The sequence below is a fragment of the Numida meleagris genome, unplaced genomic scaffold (assembly GCF_002078875.1).
Source record: "Numida meleagris isolate 19003 breed g44 Domestic line unplaced genomic scaffold, NumMel1.0 unplaced_Scaffold262, whole genome shotgun sequence".
NCBI classification, from domain to species: domain Eukaryota; kingdom Metazoa; phylum Chordata; class Aves; order Galliformes; family Numididae; genus Numida; species Numida meleagris.
Window position 1 is genome coordinate 214,775 of NW_018364430.1, and position 18,789 is coordinate 233,563.

The 18,789-nt window shown below is 38.2% G+C and overlaps 1 protein-coding gene across 1 annotated transcript in view; it reads right to left on the minus strand.

Moving 5' to 3' along the window:
• Nucleotides 1-17,453, minus strand: part of LOC110391014 (contactin-associated protein-like 2) — a gene marked incomplete at its 3' end in the record, with an annotated part of 175,208 nt that extends 157,755 nt beyond the window's left edge. Inside the window, exons 1-2 of the mRNA XM_021382672.1 lie at nucleotides 17,441-17,453; nucleotides 16,624-16,734 (exon numbers count right to left, since the gene is read on the minus strand). Coding sequence (XP_021238347.1) covers nucleotides 16,624-16,734; nucleotides 17,441-17,453 — 124 coding nt within the window. The remainder of the gene's footprint in view (nucleotides 1-16,623; nucleotides 16,735-17,440) is intronic.
• Between the last annotated feature and the right edge of the window lie 1,336 nt (nucleotides 17,454-18,789).

Below are 18,789 nucleotides of genomic sequence, written 5' to 3' on the forward strand. Positions count from 1 at the left end.
ATAAATGGTGTAAATTGCACCTGATATAGAGGAAACTCACCTAAGGGTACTTATTGGGGCAAATGGTTCGTGTCATGCAGTTTGATGGCCAATATTACAGTGAAAGGAGACGAGAATGTAGTATGTTGTCTATATAAAGGATTGGGTACCCCTCCATGTTTAAAGGTTAAGAATGCTACAGGTATAAAATTGACAAATGGAACCTATGAATTCAAGACAAATTCCTCATGGGAAACGTTAACATGTATGGAGCGGTTAGTAGGAGGGATAAATACTATCACGATATTAAGTCAGAGGCCTGTCATGAGAACTGATTAGAGCCAACGATTATTTAATATTACATTTCCAAAAACTCCACTCTGTAGAATCAAAAGAGCATAGTATGGTACCTTAATGGAAGGATAACTGGTATAGGTCAATTAAATTATGCAAATTGAGCATTTTACCAACTGTCAAATTAGACATTTTTATAGAAGTTAATGCCAGGCATGTATGCATAGCAACCAATGATAAAAGAAGTGTAGAAGACCTTGGGTTGCAAACATCGTTTGTAGGATGCTTGAAAAACCTAAACCATTTGTTTTGGAAAAACACTACCTGTATTTCTTTGCAACAACAGATCAGTTAGCCTTATTTTGGCATTATGAATCTCTGAATGTAAGTAAGGCAAGGATTTCATTAGACAAACTCAATCAAATTTTTAATCAGACAGAATCATTTGAAGAATATATACAAAAGCATAATAAAACCTTACACGAATCCTTAGTGAAAATGATAACTAACCAAAATGAACTGAAGCAGAACTCAGGGCAATAGAATACTTTTATTTTTTGCCTCAATGATTTTGCCTCATGAGAAATACTGGAGTCACAATAGCATACTTTTAGCTTTTGCCTCAAAATGTGCAAGGACATTTTCCTTGGGTTCCACATATATTGTTTTTAAAAAGTGGCTCACTATAGCCTAATAAGCAATGGAAATCTTCCAAACTGCGGAAAAGTGGATGGAAGTGGGTCAAAGGCTTCAGTGATGAAGATGATGCCGAAAAAAGGGGAAGAAGTAGGTGGGCACTCGACCACCCTAGATACCACTGAGCATGCTCAAAGAGACATTAGCATATATCTATGAGTCCTTGAAAAAGAATGAATATGTGTGTCAATGTACTGCATGTGCATGTCTTAACTGTTCAAATGTAAAATAAATGTAGAACCTGAACTCTGAGAGGGTGCGCTTGCTTTCAGGTTGCCCTGTACTTATAGTGAGGAATACAGGAATGCCACTTTCTAACACCACATTGGAATTAGAGAGTTTTCTCTCCAGATTTCAGATGGCAGTACTATGCATGATAAATGGGAAAGCATTTATAAGTCTGCTAGAAGGTGATTAATTAAAACACATTCTGAGTAACAGCTTTTTTGTTCCTTTCAAGCTTGACTACAGGATCTACACAAGGCAGAGGGCTGAAATTTGGTAAGTAGTGCCGATCAAATTCCTGATCCAAAAGATACCAGAATCAGACAACATATTTCCATTAGCAGATTTTGGATGATATTGTGAAATATGTTAATTCACTCACTTACTGACTTATCCTCAAACCACTGTCCATTGCCACAAACTTAACAATGCCTGTGCTAGATCAACCAAATTTATACAATCTTTCAAAAATTTTCTTGGTAATTTCCCTTTTTCCAGTGCAACATCTCTTACCATTAACCATAAATATGTTTCTGGAATCCGAGGTCATGAAAAAAGCTGTGACACAGAGAGTATCAGCACTGCAATACATAATTAATACAAAATTTTTGACAGTTGTATGGCATAGCATCAAATGAAAACAGTCCCTAAAAGATCTGCCTTCTCTCATATTAAAGGAACATTTCCATGGGAACATACTTCGTGAAAAAGCTAAAGTCAATGAGCTACTCCTCCAGAATGGGGAATTAGCTTTGTCCTTGCAGCAGAAAGGGAATCATCTACACACTTTTTTTTCCACTTTTTTTTTTCTTTTTCTTTTTTTCTTTTTTTTTAAGATGTCATTGTGCTGCTAAACTGAGTTTCTGGACATTTGCAGGGCTTTCAATTGATCATACTAAGTCACAGATGAATAGGCTGAAAAGGTGCTTAACAAAATCCTTACTTTCATAAGTGGAAAGTTGTTATAAAAGGATAAGTTTATTGTTTGGGATTTTTCACTTACATTTCAGATGAGCTTTTCTTTCAAATAAATGTTTAGAGATGTTAGAACAGATAAGTTGGTGATCTTCATAGGTTCATCCATCTATTTAGTAAAGTAAAATACAATGCACAAGTCTATATTCTAGAAGCCTCAAGATGGCCTCAAGTTGCACCAGGGGAGATTTAGGCTGGACATTAGGAAACACTACTTTTCTGAAAGAGTGGTCAGGCGCTGGAATGGGCTGCCCAGGGAGGGGGTTGAGTCACCGTCCCTGGAGGTGTTCAAGAAACGTTTAGATATAGCGTTGAGAGACATGGTTTAGTGGGGTTATTGGTGGTAGGTGGATGGTTGGACTGGGTGATCTTGTAGGTCTTTTCCAACCTAGCTAATTCTATGATTCTATGATTCTAAGCATATTCTGTATTTTCAAATACACATAATTTAAAAGAACAGTATAATCCTCTGGAAATGAAAAGAAATACATCATGAGCATGGTACAATATCTTAACAAAACCCAGCAAAAACATATGTGAACTCTCTGGCCTGAGGGTCCTTTTAGTAATAAACAGAAATGTATTGTAGTTTTGTTTTCTATATAATCTTCCTTCACTATCACTATGCAGACATTATTCACATGAGAAAGTGCATTACAGTTCTTCCATTTGAATCAGACAATGGTGCCGCAGTGACAACTACCCATTAAAGTGCATCCTAATTTACTGAAAGCAGTTCTGAAGTTCAGCAATACTGAATCAGCTCTATAACTATTGTATGCCATGTGAGGTTTGTTTCAACAGAACTGAATTTATGTCATTCCTACCCTATATTTATGTCATTCCTACCCTATATTTTCTATGTCAAGAAAAAAATACTGACACTCTTTTCTTTAATTATTAAGAGTAGAAAACGATCTACATGCTGAACTTGTGTGGAAAATAAATGGCCATCAAGGATACAATTTTCTTATGTACATTTATAAATCTCTTTACCTGTTAACTCTGCTTTCTACATTCATGTTAACTCTTATGGTTTTATTCACATCAATTAAATTTGCCACAATTAGCTACAAGTTTTTTTACATCTTTACAAGTACTTAGTATTCTTTTGCAGATCAGGAGAGGGGTAAGCAAATACAGCTTGTCAGAAAGCTGCATATACTTATTATTTAAAAATGTAAATACTTAATAACCAGGACTTGTGGTAGTGATCAATATCAAAACAACTCTAAGCATAACCTTTCTAGTTAAGTTTTTATAGGTCTCATGTTCAAGGCATTTAAAAATTTTCAGTTAGTTCACTAATGATAGTAGTTTAAAATTATCCCTAACGGCAGCCCACAATAGGTTTCCAATATGAGCATGGCATTTTAAACAAGGCTATCAGCTTCTGTTAGAACACTATTACACCATTAATGTATGCACTATTCAGTATAACAAGGTAACACTGGTGGTTTTTATCTAACACAGAAGAAGGAAACAGGAGAACAGCAAATAGTATCACCTACTGTAGTGGAAATGCTAAGTCATAGCTTGAACCAGTGATTGAGAACCTGGTAGGAAGGCAGGGCCAACCCAAGGGAGGTCAGGAGCAAACAATGAACCTTGGAGCCAGGATCCACCCCTTCCCAGACTTCATTTAAGGGTTGGTAGTGAAGGCAGGGATATCTCATTTGGAGACCTCTGCCTGCATGAGGATGTTATAGGCCTTCTGAAGGTAAGCAGTTTCTTTGCCTTATTTCTGTACTTACTGTTCTCACATCTAAGCAGATCTTTGCTTGCTGTAGCCTAAGATCTTGCTCCTCTTGTTATACTTTCTATTGTGTTTCATCTATATTGGGCAAAGAACTTAGTTTTGCAACATTCTAACAATGACTTACTGGTGTTATGGATTAATAGTATCCATATTTAACTGGAAATCAGTCATTTAATTTTTATTGCAGAAAATGAAGTGTTTATTAAATTACTTTCTGTCACAGATCTTGGAACATTAATATGAAGCTGAAATTTGACAATGCTGTCTGTCTCTCTAATCATCAGTATCCTATTCTCTGTCTCTAATCTTTAGATACTTCTAAACTTACTGGGGCAAACTGACAAGATAAAAGCTGTGATTACAGCCTTCTCATTCCTTGCTTGCAAAATGAACAGTAATGAAATCATTGTAAGTATTTCCACAGCTAGGTTTTCAGCTGTGTTTCACGAGTCATGTTAGACTATGCAGACTGTATATTTACAGCTACATGGTAAGCTAAACAATGTTTATAATCGTGTAAACACAAACCAGGAGAACTTGTAATTGACTGAAGCCCTAAAGTGAGAAAACCCCTGTTTTCAGGGAACAGAAGACAGAGAGAAAGGGGAGAAGCTGTTTAAAAGAGACTGAAAATCATATAATTCAGTAATTCTGGTAACTCCAATGTTGTTCTCAAACAAGACTTTGTTTCCTTATCTCTATAAACTTACGAATTTGTTGTTCATTTTTATTTCACAGTCCCAGCCCTATTTTTTAACAATCTTTCAATCCATGTCAGTGGGATAAATCAATATATTTGGGGGTCTGTTTTCTTAATTGTAGTTGACTTTTCCTGTTCCCTTAAACTCCCTTGTCTTTGGAGAGTAGTCTGAGAGATGGAAAGTATTGTAATAATACATACAATTGGATAAGCCAATTGGATTTCCCCAGCAAAGGCTGTCATTGTGACTGCAGCCTCATAAAGAGGAACCAGCTGTTAGAGAATTATACAATCACAGAATCACTGACGTTAGGAAAGACCTCCGAGATCATCCAGTCTATCTACCTACATACCATGAATATTTCCCCACTGAATCATGTCCCTCAGTACAACTAAACATTTCTTGAATGCCTGCAGGGACTGACTCCACCACCTCCCTGAGCAGCCTGTTCCAGTGCCTAACCACTCTCTCAGAAAAGAAGTTTTTCCTAATGTCCAATCAGAATCTCCCCTAGCACAGCTAGAGGCTGTTCCCTTTAGTCCTATTGCTAGTTACATGGGAGAAGAGGCTTGCCACAACCTTCTTTTAGGTAGTTGTAGAGAACTATTAGGTCTCCCCTGAGCCTCATCTTCTCCAGACTGAACAATCACAGCTCCCTCAGCCACTCCTCGTAAAGCTTGTGCCCCAGAGCCCTCACCAGCTTTGATGACCTTCTCTGAACACACTCCAGGGCCTCAATGTCTTTCTTGTAATGAGGGGCCCAAAACTGAACACAGTACTCGAGGTGTGGCCTCACCAGGATTGAGTACAGAGGAATGATCACTTCCTTGCTCCTGCTGGCAATGCTTTTTCTGATGCAAGCCAGGATGATGTAGGCCTTTTTGGCCACCTGGGCACACTGCTGGCTCACATTCAGTTGAGTACTGACCAGCACCCCCAGGTCCATTTCTTCCACACTGTCTTCTAGCTACTCTGCCCTATGCCTATAGTGTTCCCTGGGGTTGTTGTGACCGAAGTGCAGGACTTGGCACTTGATCTTATCAAACTTCATCCCATTTGCCTCTGCCCATTGATCCAGCCTGTCCGGAACCCTCTGTATGGCCTTCTTACTCCTTGGCAGATCAACACTTTTTCCCAACTTGTTGTCAACTGCAAACTTGCCGAGGGTGCGCTCAGTGCCCTCAGCCAGGTCACCAATAAAGATATTGAACAGGATGGGCCCCAGTACCCCTAAGGAACACTACTTGTAACAAGTCGCCAGCTGGATTTTACTTCATTCATCACCACACTCTGAGCTCAGCCATCCAGCCAGTTCTTTACCCAACAAAATGTGTACCTGTCCAAGCCATGGGCTGCCAGCTTCTGCAGGAGAATGCTGTGGGAGACAGTGTTAAAGGCTTTACTAAGTTCTAGGTGGCCTATATCAACAGCCTTTCCCTCATTCACCTGGCAGGTCACTTGATCATAGAAGGAGATCAGGTGTGTCAAGCAGGACCTGCCTTTCATGAGCCCATGCTGGCTGGGCCTGATCCCCTGGTTGTCCCATACGCACTGTATAATCACACTCAAGATGGTCTGCTCCATAACCTTCCCTGGCACTGAGGTCAGGCTGACAGGCCTGTAGTTCTTTGGATCCTCCTTTTTCCCCTTCTTGTAGATGAGAGTCATGCTGGCAAGCCTCCAATACACTGGGACCCCTCCAGTTGACCAGGAGTACTGATTTATGATGGAAAGCAGATTGGCAATCACCTCTGCCAGCTCCCTCAGCACCCTTGGGTGGATCCCATTGTTACGGTTTTGTGATTTTTGTTGTCGGTATTCCACATCATTACATCATGTAAGGTATGGGCAGTTAAAGAGTTAATTCCCTGGTTACTGCAAACTGCCTTTTTTGGTGTGGCCCTCCAAGGGGGAGGGGAGGAGGTGCACTCCCCAGGGGTCTTTGTGTTGGAGGTGAGGTGGTGAAGCTGCCTGGGAGACGTGGGGTCTGTTCCTTCCTGCCCGGCGGAGAAAGCACGTGGTCCTCCTGCAGTTTACTGTGTAAGATTTTCAACCTGTAAACTCTCTGTTATAATTCTACTAGCTTCATTTTGATATATTTAGTAAAATTAGTTGTTCCTCCTCAGATTGGTGCCGCTGTTTTTGTGTTAGATCCGCCTACGAGTCCCCTGCTTTTTCCCCTCTTCCCTTTGTTTCCTCAGGGTGCGGGTCTGCAGCTTCCCTGCCGCTTTAGCCGCCGGACCGCCCGGGGCCGGCCCCTACCCGCCGACAATTTTTTTTTTCCTTCCTCCTTGCTCGTTTTTTTTTCTTTCGGGCCTGTCCCCCTTGTCACAGACGCATACCCTTAGATAATACCGTGACACCCATCTGGCCCCATGGACAAGTGATAGTCCAGGTAGAGTAGTAGGTCTCTAAGTGTTTCCACCTGAATCGTGGGAGGTTTATTCTGCTCCCCATCTGAGATTTCCAGGTTGGGTAGAGTGTCCTGAGGATAACTGGTCTAACTTTTAAAGACAGATGTAAAGAAGGCATTGTGAACCTCAGCCTTTTCCTTATCGTCAGTGGTCATGTTTCATGTTGCATCCAGTAAAGAATGGAGATTCTTCTTAGTCCTCCTTGTACTGTTAATAAATTTGGAAAAAAGTTTTTTGTTCTCTTTTACTACAGTGCTGAGGTTGAGTTCAAGCTGGGATTTTGCCTTTCTAATTTTCTCCCTGCATGTCCAAAGAACTTCCTTGTGCTCTGCTTGAGTTGCCTTTCATTTTCCCACATGAGGTAGATTCTCTTTTTCTGCTGGAGCCTCAGGGAAAGCTCCCTGTTCATCCACACCAGTCTTCTTCCTGGCCAGCTCATCTTACGGCACAGGAGGACAGTCTGCTCCTGTGCTTTTAAGACTTCCTCCTTGAAGAGTGACCAGCCTTCCTGGATCCCTTTACCCTCCAAGACTGAATCCCAAGGGATTCTCCCTAGCAGTGTCCTGAACAGTTCAAAGTCCACCCTCTGGAAGTCCAAGGTAGCAGTTTGCTTGATCCCCCTCCTCACTTCAAGAATTGAGAAGCCCACCATTTTGTGTTTGTTATGCCTAAGACAGCTCTTGAATTCCACATCTCCTATCAGTCCTTCTCTGTTTGTGAACAGCAGATCTAGTGGGGCATCTCACCTGGTAGGCTAGGCTCTTGTACCAGCTGCATCAGGAAGTCATCTTCCACTTACTCTAGAAACCTCCTAGAATACAGTGCGGAAGAAGCAGTCTATTTTCAGCATATATCAGGGAAGCTGAAGTCCCCCATGAGAACAAGAGCTAGTGATTGTGGAACTTCTGCCAGCTGCCCATAAAATGCCTTATCTGTTTCTTCATCCTGGTTAGGTTGTCTATAACAGACCCCCACCATGATGTCCACCTCGTTAGCCATCCCCTTGATCCTTACCCATCGAGATTCAACCTTTTCATTCCCAGACCTGAGCTCAACAACATCGAAACACTCTAACCCAGAAAGCCATGCCACCACCCCTCCTTCTTTGCCTGTCTCTTCTGAAGAACTTATAGCCATCCATTGCAGTACTGCAGTCATGGAAGTGATTTAACCGTGTTTCTGTAATGGTAACTAAGTCATAGTTTGCTTGCTGCACAATGGCTTCCAGCTCCTCCTGTTTGTTGCCCATGTTGTGTGCATTGGTGTAGGTGCATTTCAGCTGAGTCCCTTGCGTCGTTGCCAGTCCCTTCATCATCGCCTAGGCTCATCTCTAATGGGCCTGGTTTTATCTCCTCCTTCCTTCCTGTCTAGTTTAAAGCCCTCTCAATGAGCCCTTTCAGCTCCTGGGCTAGGATCCATTTCCCCCTTTGAGACAGTTGAGACCCAGCAGTAGACACCAGGCCAGGCACTGAATAAACCAAAAAAATGGTCAAAAAAAAAATAAAAATCTTGCAGTTGTACCACCCTCACAGCCATGTATTTATGAGAAAAGCTTTCCTGCTCCTCTCAGTATTCCTCCCTGCCACTGAAGGAATAGAGGAACGTACGCCTGCTGTCCATTAAACATCCCAGCGCCCTGAATTTCTTTTTGATAGTCCTCAGGCTTCACTCAACAACTTCATCACTGCTGGCCTGAACTATCAATAAAGGATAATAATCAGAGAGGTGAATCAGACTAGGAAGTTTCTTAGAATATTCCTGACCCAGGCCCCAAGTATGCAGCACGCTTCCCTATGGGTAGGGTCAGGCCAGCCAATAGGGCCCTCTGTTCCTCTCAGAAAGGAGTCACCTATGACAATCACCCTTCTTTCCTTCTTGCTGAGGGCAGTCTTGAGATGTGGAGTCAGCTGCCTCATCCTAGTCAATACTGCTAGTGGGCCTTCCACCACATCCTCACTCACATCTCCCTCAAGTTCCAGAGTATCAAACACAAGGGCATCTGGGGAACTGAGATAGGTCAGGATAAGATTTGCCTGTGATGCCAAGCTGCAACCAGTTTCCATTCCTCCTCTTCTCTTAAATCACCCCCCGTCTGCTCGATGATGGTGGGGCAGGGAGGTCCACCAGTGTTTGGAGGGCTATCACCCTGGTACCTTTCTTGCAAGTTTGGCAGGGTGTTACTCCACCAATCTATCTCCTGTTCTCACTCTCTTATATTCCTTAATCATTTCACCTCCCTCTTGAGCTCTGCCACCATATTGAACAAATCATCTACTTGCTCACACCTCATGCAGGTAGAATTCCTGCTGCCCTTCACTGGCAGCAACAGGATCAGTCACTCCTTGCAGCCAGAGACTTGAACTGCCGCATTTCTTGGCAGGCACTCCATCTGAGCCACCACATTCTTTTTTGCCTAAGCTTTCTGCCTAGTGGAGACCATGGCTAGGCCTGTTGTCTGGGAGACAGCCAATATGTGAGCCAGCCACCTGAGTGGACAGAGATATTATGCCTTCCTTGCCCTTCTGTGTTCGCCTGTCCTGCATGAACTGCTCGCACCAACTGATGTGCCATGCCATGTTCAACTGTCCTGTTCACTGCGCTCCCTAGTGTCTGGTTTTATGCAAGCAGGAGGTGATCCCATCGCTGCTCCTGGCTCCACTCCCACCACTTCAGAGTGCCACTGCCATTTGGAGGGCAATGGCGCCCGATGGCTGCTGCCTGACAGGACTACCTCTCAACCAGCCAAGGCAACTCTCTGCTTTGGAATGGAATGGTTCTGCTCCAGAACCAAGTACCTCACAGAAAAGAGTTACGTTAACTCTAAATTATGAAGTGTGCCAGATGCCACAGGATAAAACTCCAGTGCCTAAGAACTGAAGTTAGGCAGCAGAGGTTATATCTTCAGTCTTGAAATTGACTGACTTTATTTTAGTGCCTGATTTGCAAGGACTGACCTCTTTCTGTGGAAAATCTTCCCTAGTGTAGGCAAAAGCCTGCTATACGGAATACTATTCTTGTGTTACCACCTATACATCATCTCCATATACAAGTGATACTTCTGTGAATGTAAACTTGTTGAATGCTTTTGAAACAAGTACACGATAAAAGAAATACAAGTTATGTGGCATTTAGAAAAAAGAGAACTTTTAACACATCTTATGGATATGATTTTCATGCATGTGAATTTGAAGCAACTGATTGCAAAGAGTAAGAAAGACCTGTGCTGTACTGCTTATAAAACTCAAGTACAAACTTCTTAATTGTCCATTGTTTGTGGCCATTAGCTCCTGCTCAAGTGCAAACAAGGATATATGTATTCTGAGTTGAGTTAGAGAGCTAATTAGGTCTGCCTTTTGAGATGATGCCAATGAGAACACAAAAATACTTATTAGCTATTTGCAGGTTAACGTCCCAGTGCTGCTTCAGAATACTGAATGTTCAGCTCTGGGTTTTTAGGATAGCTGGTAGTGGACTTAGTTACTTAGGGGATAAACAGCTATTGCTGTAATGGTCCTAGGAGGATATGGAAAAAGTATATATGTAATAAACACATCCAGCCTGGCTGCCTGCAAGACTCCCAGCAATGTGAACACTTTTCTGCCAGAGTCAGCTGTTCATTAGCTTCAAAACTACTAATGAATTAAATTGAGTTTTGCTGGAAATAAGCTAGCTGCTCAGATATCTCAGGCTGATTTTCTGTCTCCAGCTGACTGTGGCCCTGGACAGCTGCACATTTTGCTTGTGGCTCCAGGTGGTCTTCAAAATGCTGCCTCTTCAAATACATGTTGGGGAAGAAGTTTTTCACACAAAGTTGAAGACAGAGCTCGGTATAATTATTATTTTTCCTTCCCCCTCCTCTCCATTGGGACATGTATCTAATAAACTAATTATGTATTTTGAACTCTTCAATTAACAAGCTATTTATGAACTGGAAAAAAATTCCATCCTTTCTGTTTTCATCAGGTTATGGCAAATTAACTCAAGCCAATGTTACTTTATTTTTATCCAAATATTTGAGCTTCACATTCCACAGAGTTGTTACTTTGATTGTATTTTTAAAGAAAAAGATGACACTTTTCTTTTTAAAATTTCCTTTTTCAGTGAACCAGTCTGTTCTGGATGTACATTAATTATTTTTCATTTTCAGTACATACTTTTCCTCCCCCTTCAGAGTTATGGTTCTGGTGTCTTCTTGCAGTGCATGTGTTTTTCTGTCATTATATATATTGCTTTAGGCACAAAAAGGACTTGTAGTTCCAGAAGAGTGAGCTACAGCAAACATTTTTTATTTGTACTTAATACCTTTTTAAAAAATGTGAATATTTATGAATAATATTTAATTAGGACCGGACTGTTTAAGTACAGAATACAAGTTTTAAGGTCAACTGAGTGGCAACCAAAACTGTCTTCAAAAAAGAGATATTCATTGAGCTTCCCTGAGTTGCATTACAAATGCAGGCAGGGTGGCTATTCATTTTGAAGTTGAGGTTATTAACTAGAAGGTGAGGAATAAGCACAATAGGTTATATGTTCACATATGAGGCAGATGAACACATACAGGAAAATATATGAATCTAACAGTAATATTTGATCACTAAACAATAGTAATTAGGGAACAAATGCCTTTCCTAAAACATTATTTGCAGTTCCAAAACAACTCTCAAATGATATGCTGAGCCTGAATTATTGATATATTTAAGAAAAGGAACAAAAACGGAGGTAGAAATTGAATTTATACAAAAAAATTAATACGAAATATATCAAAAGGCCATTTTACTAATAAATGTGAAAGTTTTTCCCCCTTGCTGTCCTAAAATTAAATAAAAATAGAATATAGTTATTACTAGTACTGTTTCCAAATTGTTACAGAAATGCTTCTGTTTGTACTGTGTGCAACATGAAGAATTCTATGTCTGGAGTAAACATGCTTTTAAGGATTCATTGATAAATAAGCTACTAGAGGAGTTTTTAAAACCATGAATAATTAATTTTCCACATTTTTATAATGCTAGTGTTTTTTAATAAGTCTGAATAGTTAACTTGCCTTGAATTCTGATCTCCTAATTTGGCCTACTACATATCACATGAAATAATTTTGTCAAATAAATTGTAGTGCCTTGTACAATGTATATTTATCTAAGGCATGTATTTACAGAAAAGGAAAAATATTTTTAAATTTAAAAGTAGAGTTTTCAATTATTTATGAACTCCTAGTTAGCAAGAGCTTTATTATAGACAAACAAATGCTAGGTGGATGACAATACATCTTTTTCTCATGGTTGTTACCATTATGTTATGCTACCCTATCTGTTATTCCTAAGTGCTTACCTACATAGAAGGACATTGTTCAGTAACCTGGACAGTGAATTTACAAACCACTATAACATCTTTTTAATCAAAATATTAGTTTTGTTAAGTAACATCAATCGTAATGTGCTGTAACACCTGTCTACATGAGGAGGTTGCAGTACTTACGGTTGAGGACTTACAGTGTGCTAATTAATGCATACTAGCTCCCTACTGTCCCTCTCTGGATGATGCTCACTCTGTCTTAACAATACAGTCTTGAAGGTTTTAATATCTATACTACAAAGAGCCTAGGCCAGGTACTCATGGATTTCTTCTAAGGTGGAATTCTCATAGAGCTGACACAGAACTGATCTCATTGACTTACTAGGAAGGATTTTGGAAATAGAAGAATCATACCCCATTATGGATAGCATCTTGCATTTTCTATACAGAAACCAAAATTAAACACTCCTTTGAGAATCTGTCTCAATTACACCTCTGTCAACACTTTAAATTCCTGAGGTTTGTTTTATAGACATGCCAATAATTCCAATAAAAGGTCATGGTCAGAGTCATGATTAAGAAGCAACATGAAAGCATTGGTAGAAGTTATATAGTGGTGATAAAAGGCCTGCTTTTTGAACATCAGCTGTCCTACAGAAGTTTCACCCACATTATATTATCAGTTTTCTTGGTAGCTTCAGATTTCTGACTAATACTGGACTTGAAAGAGAACCCATGAAGCCACATTTCTTCTTTATTTCACTGTGCAGAAGATAATTCCATACATCTCAAGATACGTTATGATCTTCATACTTTCACTATCTGCTGGTATTATTGTTCAAGTTCTGAGACTCTGCTCAGTTGCAAAGATCTTCCAATTATATAATATAATACTACATTATATTGAAATAATGTAGAAATTCTTCCCTGAATTAAAATGATATGAAGTAGATGGTGGGAAGCATTAATTCCTGTACCAGTGAGAAGTTTATGGTCTAATAGCTTGGGAATCATTAAAAGGAAGATTGATTATATCAAACTTGTGCTAAGAAACCTCATGATGTGATACAGTCCATTGATTCTACTGATGTCAGGTCATAAGACCTTAAAACCTTGACATCATACATGTACAAGCTTTAGATAGCTTTATCATAAGCTCTAGAATGAGTTGGTTGAAAACTCTCCTTTGTTTCCATTTTAGTTGAGAAGGTGGTCACAATACAGAATACTTTTGCAGAATAGGTAGGACAAAAAGGAAAGGAACACAGAAACCTGTTTAATTTACTAACTAGATTTCAATTAAAATGTGTTATAGTGCAATCAGTAACTTAATGGCATATATTAATGCAAATGACTTCTCTTAGTCATTTTGAAAAGGAAAATGTAATGTGTTTTGCAAAGGTAACATATTTCAAATTACTCCAAATATTACATTGCATCTTTTAACACACTGAGAATTCTAAGTTCAGTTTGCATAGATATAGGAAATGAGATAGTTACTGATAACATAACTCTATTAAGTGTGTACAAAATAAAAAATATTATAAACCTGTAATATTCCAAGCTTTTGCTTAGAAGCCTCTAACAAGTCAAAACTCACCATGCCCTTCCTTACCTAAACCTACTTACACTGTATAATTCATCACATCTTTCTAGTTTTGTCCTATGTTTTGCAACACCTCAAATTTCAAAGGTTTTTTCTCCCTTTTCTGCAGACATAAAAGGGACAGCAGCAATTGATCTACCCTGCAATAATTCCCGTGTGATATGTTCATAAGAAATTGTATTGCAGAGGAACCATTGTCCTTTGCTTACAAGAGAAAAAGACAGAAGAGTCTACAGCTTCTTTGGCCTTCTTGTTTTCTATTTCTTTCCACAATAATAAAATGATAGCATTTCTCATAGCTACTATAATTCAAAGCATTCAGAAGGTAGAAGAAGGGAGGTCAGCTGTGGGACAGTTGGGATGTTTGAGTCGTAGGTAAAAGGAACAGCTTTGCACATCTACACTGTAGCACCAGGCTTCTACTTTTTGATTATGGAGATAGAATCAGAGCTATAACAATTACATAAATCAAAGACTCACTAACATAGACACTAGGGCTTCAAAATTATATACACTTTAAATATGAGTTTGCAAGAGATTGACAAACCTACAAGTAACCACTGAAAATTTATCTCTCCAATTGACGATTTCTTCCTCTAATCAAACCTATCTATTCTTTTGTCTGTTTACTTGTTTTAAATCAAGCTACTTCTCTTTGCTTACACTAACGAGAAATAAGTATTACAGCAGGAATAAGGGGCAATATAGAAAATAGGAAGCTAAACAGATTGAGTGAGAGATTACCTTTTCTAAGCAAGTTATATTTTGTCAGTCAATTCTGGACTTCTCTTTATGAAGTATGTATACTAATCATTACATCAGTGAAGACTTACAGTGGAAACTGTAGAATGCTGTGAAAATATGAGAAACATCCTGACATACTAAAACAAAACACAGAATACCTTAAACATACATCCTAAAGTTTTCAGATCCATGTTTGCAATTCCATGAAATTTCAGTACTGTTTGCCTAGGTCACTAGTTATGAGATTTGGGTAGAAAGCGATAACAAGCATTAAGAGGAAATTTGTGGATGTTTCTGTGTCTGAAACCTCCTAAAGACTATTGAAAACATTAAGCTCTTTGATGTGTCTCTTTCCATTCGCAACAGCTGTAGCAGAAACTACAACCTTCTTAATAACATGATGTGACTGTGCAATCAGTTTATTAATTAATAGAATAAATTATACTATCTATTCTACAAAAGTATTTTGCCAGTCTAGAGTGAAATGTCATGAAAATAGAAAAGAAATTTAAAATTGGGTTGGAGAATAAAATTTTCAAAAGTATATCTCCTCAGTTTAAAGAGTTTGAGGCTAGAGGAAAGGAGAGATTTTTCCTTTTAATGACTTGAGCACAGTGTGGTTTAAATAGCATATTCAATTTGGGAATCCATTAGCTGATAATGACTAAAAAAATAGATTATCTTATTACTGGTTTAATTAGCAATATCTGTAATTCCATGATGTAAGAAAATAGTTCAACATTAAAACTGAGCTATTTTCCATCATTTATAGAAGCAGAAGCATAAACACAGTGAAGGTATAGTGTGTTCATTAAACATAGTAATGAGTATTGTAGTAATTTTACTGGCACTAGCATAAGGAAAGTAAAATGTTCATATAGAAACTTCAGTTTTGAGAAGTATGTATATGCCAAACTTTGTAAGTATTAAAAGATGAATAGCAGTAGTCTAATTTGGTGAGTATCTAAGCAAAGAGATGCAAGAAAAGTAAATTCAAATGACCTATTAATAGAGGAAATTTTAAAAAATGATTAATGACACCACTGTAGATCCATATTGCTAAAGAAACATCATTAAAAGATATTGCAATGAAGAGTTTGTAAGGGTAAAAATGGGGAGGATAAATATGGTTATGGGAAAAAAATAAATTCTAAATGCCTGATTTGCCTTTCACTTGCAATGCAACAGAAGTCTAGTAAACTAAAAGGAGAAATAATCATGCAAAATCAATATGACACTCTTGCCCACAGGTCAATATAAATTTTTTTAAAAAGTTATTCTAATAGCCATTTTTTTCTATTTTAGAAGAAGTAATAGAATCCAAATGAACTTAACTATGATCACGATACAGCAGGATTAAACATAAATGATAAGCATTGTCTTAGGATTAAACTGTTCCCTTGCTTCTTTCATCATTAAGCAATTGAAAACAAAAATTAAACGACGCAACAGCTATCAAAACTTATGTTCAGACATACTGTCTTTCTACCTGCCTTTCTGCTTGGTAAAATATGTAAAGTTCCTGTAGTGGTAGAAAAAGCTGAACAACAGAAGGCACTGGAAATGTGGGAAACAAATCAACAAAGCCAGGCTGTTTTAGTTTTGCTCCAAAGACCATGACTTTGCAAATATTCCTTTACCCTATGAACATTGGTATACCCTTTCAGATGAAGTCAGTTATGCAACTGTACCATGTGATTCCATCAACTTTACAAATTTGACCCAAGCAACATGTTTTTAGCATTTTTTAATCCCCGTGGTTCAATTACTGTCACATGCAATGAAAAAGAAATTCATTCCGTTTACAAAAACATGACAGCTAGAATTTTGTTGAAACAAACAGTAGCACTAATGCTTTACATAAAAGCATTTTCATATTAAAAAATCATGCGTTTCTTTTTTCAAAGATGTGAACATAATTTTGAGAGTGCCCCTTACCTCCTCGTTTGTTTAACTTGGCATACCCAGGCACATAGCTGCTTGTCATTGATGATGAACTGCTGAAGGAGGAGTGGGGTAATGCTGAGATTAGAGGTTCATCACACTTTTCTGAAACACAGGAAAAATCATTTACTTTATGCTAGTAAATGTTTATACATGTTAAGGGGCAATGCTCCCTTTATTTTTCTTTTGGGTAATAAAACAGCTGTGTCACTTGTGCATGTGCAGAACATGTGGATACATCCCAACATTTCAGTAAAAACTTATTGTTTAATGAGGCAGGTGGCTCAGCACCACACAGTTGATTGCTCACTCCACCCCTCCCCAGTGGGATGGAGGAGAGAATTAAAATTAAGATAGAGAGAAGGAAAATAGTTATGACTATATATATATATATATTAATGTACATAATGAGCGATGCACAAGTAATTGCTTACCACCCTCCCCACCCCCCAACTGATGCCCAGCTACCCCCCCAGCAGCAAAACAGAGCAAGGTGAACTCCCACTCCCTTCAAAACCCCTTCTGTTTGATGTCATGTGATATGGAATATCCCTTTGGCCAGTTTAAGTCAGCTGTCCTAATTCTGTTTCCTTTCTACTCCTTGGACCCTTTGCTGCTAATGGCCTTGGATCTATACAACATAGCTTAGAAGGTAACTATAAACATCGATGTGTTATCAACATTGTTTTTCTCCTAGAACCAAAACATAGGATCATACTAGACACTCAAGAAAACAGTTCAGTCCCAGCTAAAATTAAGGAAAAACGCAAGAGTTCAAGAAAGTTAAGACTAAGCTCGTGGTGATGCCTACCATGGACCACCATTCTCCTTAGGGATATTTACTATTAAAAAAAAAAAAAAAAGCCTGCCTTTATATATCTAGAATTCTTTTGATGATATGCAAACATACTGCTAAAGAAAATTATCATGAAATCTTTGAAAGAAGTAGAGAGGACACTTTCAGTTCTGTAATAGAAGTGCAGAAAACCTGTTATCTTAATAAAAAAAATAAATAAGGATATATGAATAAATGACTATGAATTATCACATATTACAAATTTACTGAAAAAAGGAAAATAATCTTTTTTTAATGTGTTCTCTATAATCCATTTGAGCACTTCATTTATATTTTACTCAGTATAAAGAAGATTAACGTATTATTACCATCTAAGATGGAAGTAACCCAAAATCAGAATCTTTGTTTTTCTTATAAAGAAAAAAAAATTAAACCAAATCTCTTCCTGTGTTTTATGAAATTAAGCAAATTACAATGGAGAGAACTGGCTTTTGATTTTTCAAATATTTAGGTCAGATATATTAAGTACTTCCCTTTATTCTAGTTCTTTCATGAGTTACTTCAACAGATGTTTGAAATTCAGAGGTTAATTTACTCATTTACATTTCTGGTATGAGCTACTACACAAGAAAAAAATATAACTTACACCAGTCATCTTCACTGATCTTTTTAAATAAGCACACTGCAATACAGGCTCTGCTATAAATGGAAACATCCTCAGCTTATGCATCTAGGAAACAGTACTCATTCCTGGTAGGCAGTATAATTAATACTCAACCGCATGTGATTTTGAAGCAATTATAAAACTATGACCTAGCAAATCAGATCACATATAGAAACAGAATTAATGCTATCTTCCAAAGAGGAGATTTTAAGTGAAAAATAAGGTAATTGTGAGTGAAGTTAGTGATTTGTAATATAGGTCTCCCAAGATTTACGTTTCATGTTAGGAAAAATAAAACTATTTACACAACAATAGAAAATGAAGCACAAAAATATACAAGAACACTGCTTTGTGAACCATTACACTGACATTTAACAAAATAAATAAGTTTTCCTCACAATTATATATGAGATTGTTATGGAAGAAAATAAAATTCATATCAGCATAAAAGCACAGGCAAGAGTAAAGGGCTATTGCTTCACACTGAATTGAAGGAAAATTCCTGACCTTAAAGTTTGCTATCATTGTATTAAATGATAAAATTTTGACAAGGGAAAATAAATTATTTTAAGTATTATTTTTTTATACTGCAAAACAGAAGTTCTAATTCCTATCCTCCTTCCTCCCTTGCTTTGGCTGCTTCTACACTGCAAGTTTTGTCACACATCTGCAGTGGAAGAAGCCACAGTGTCTTGTGACC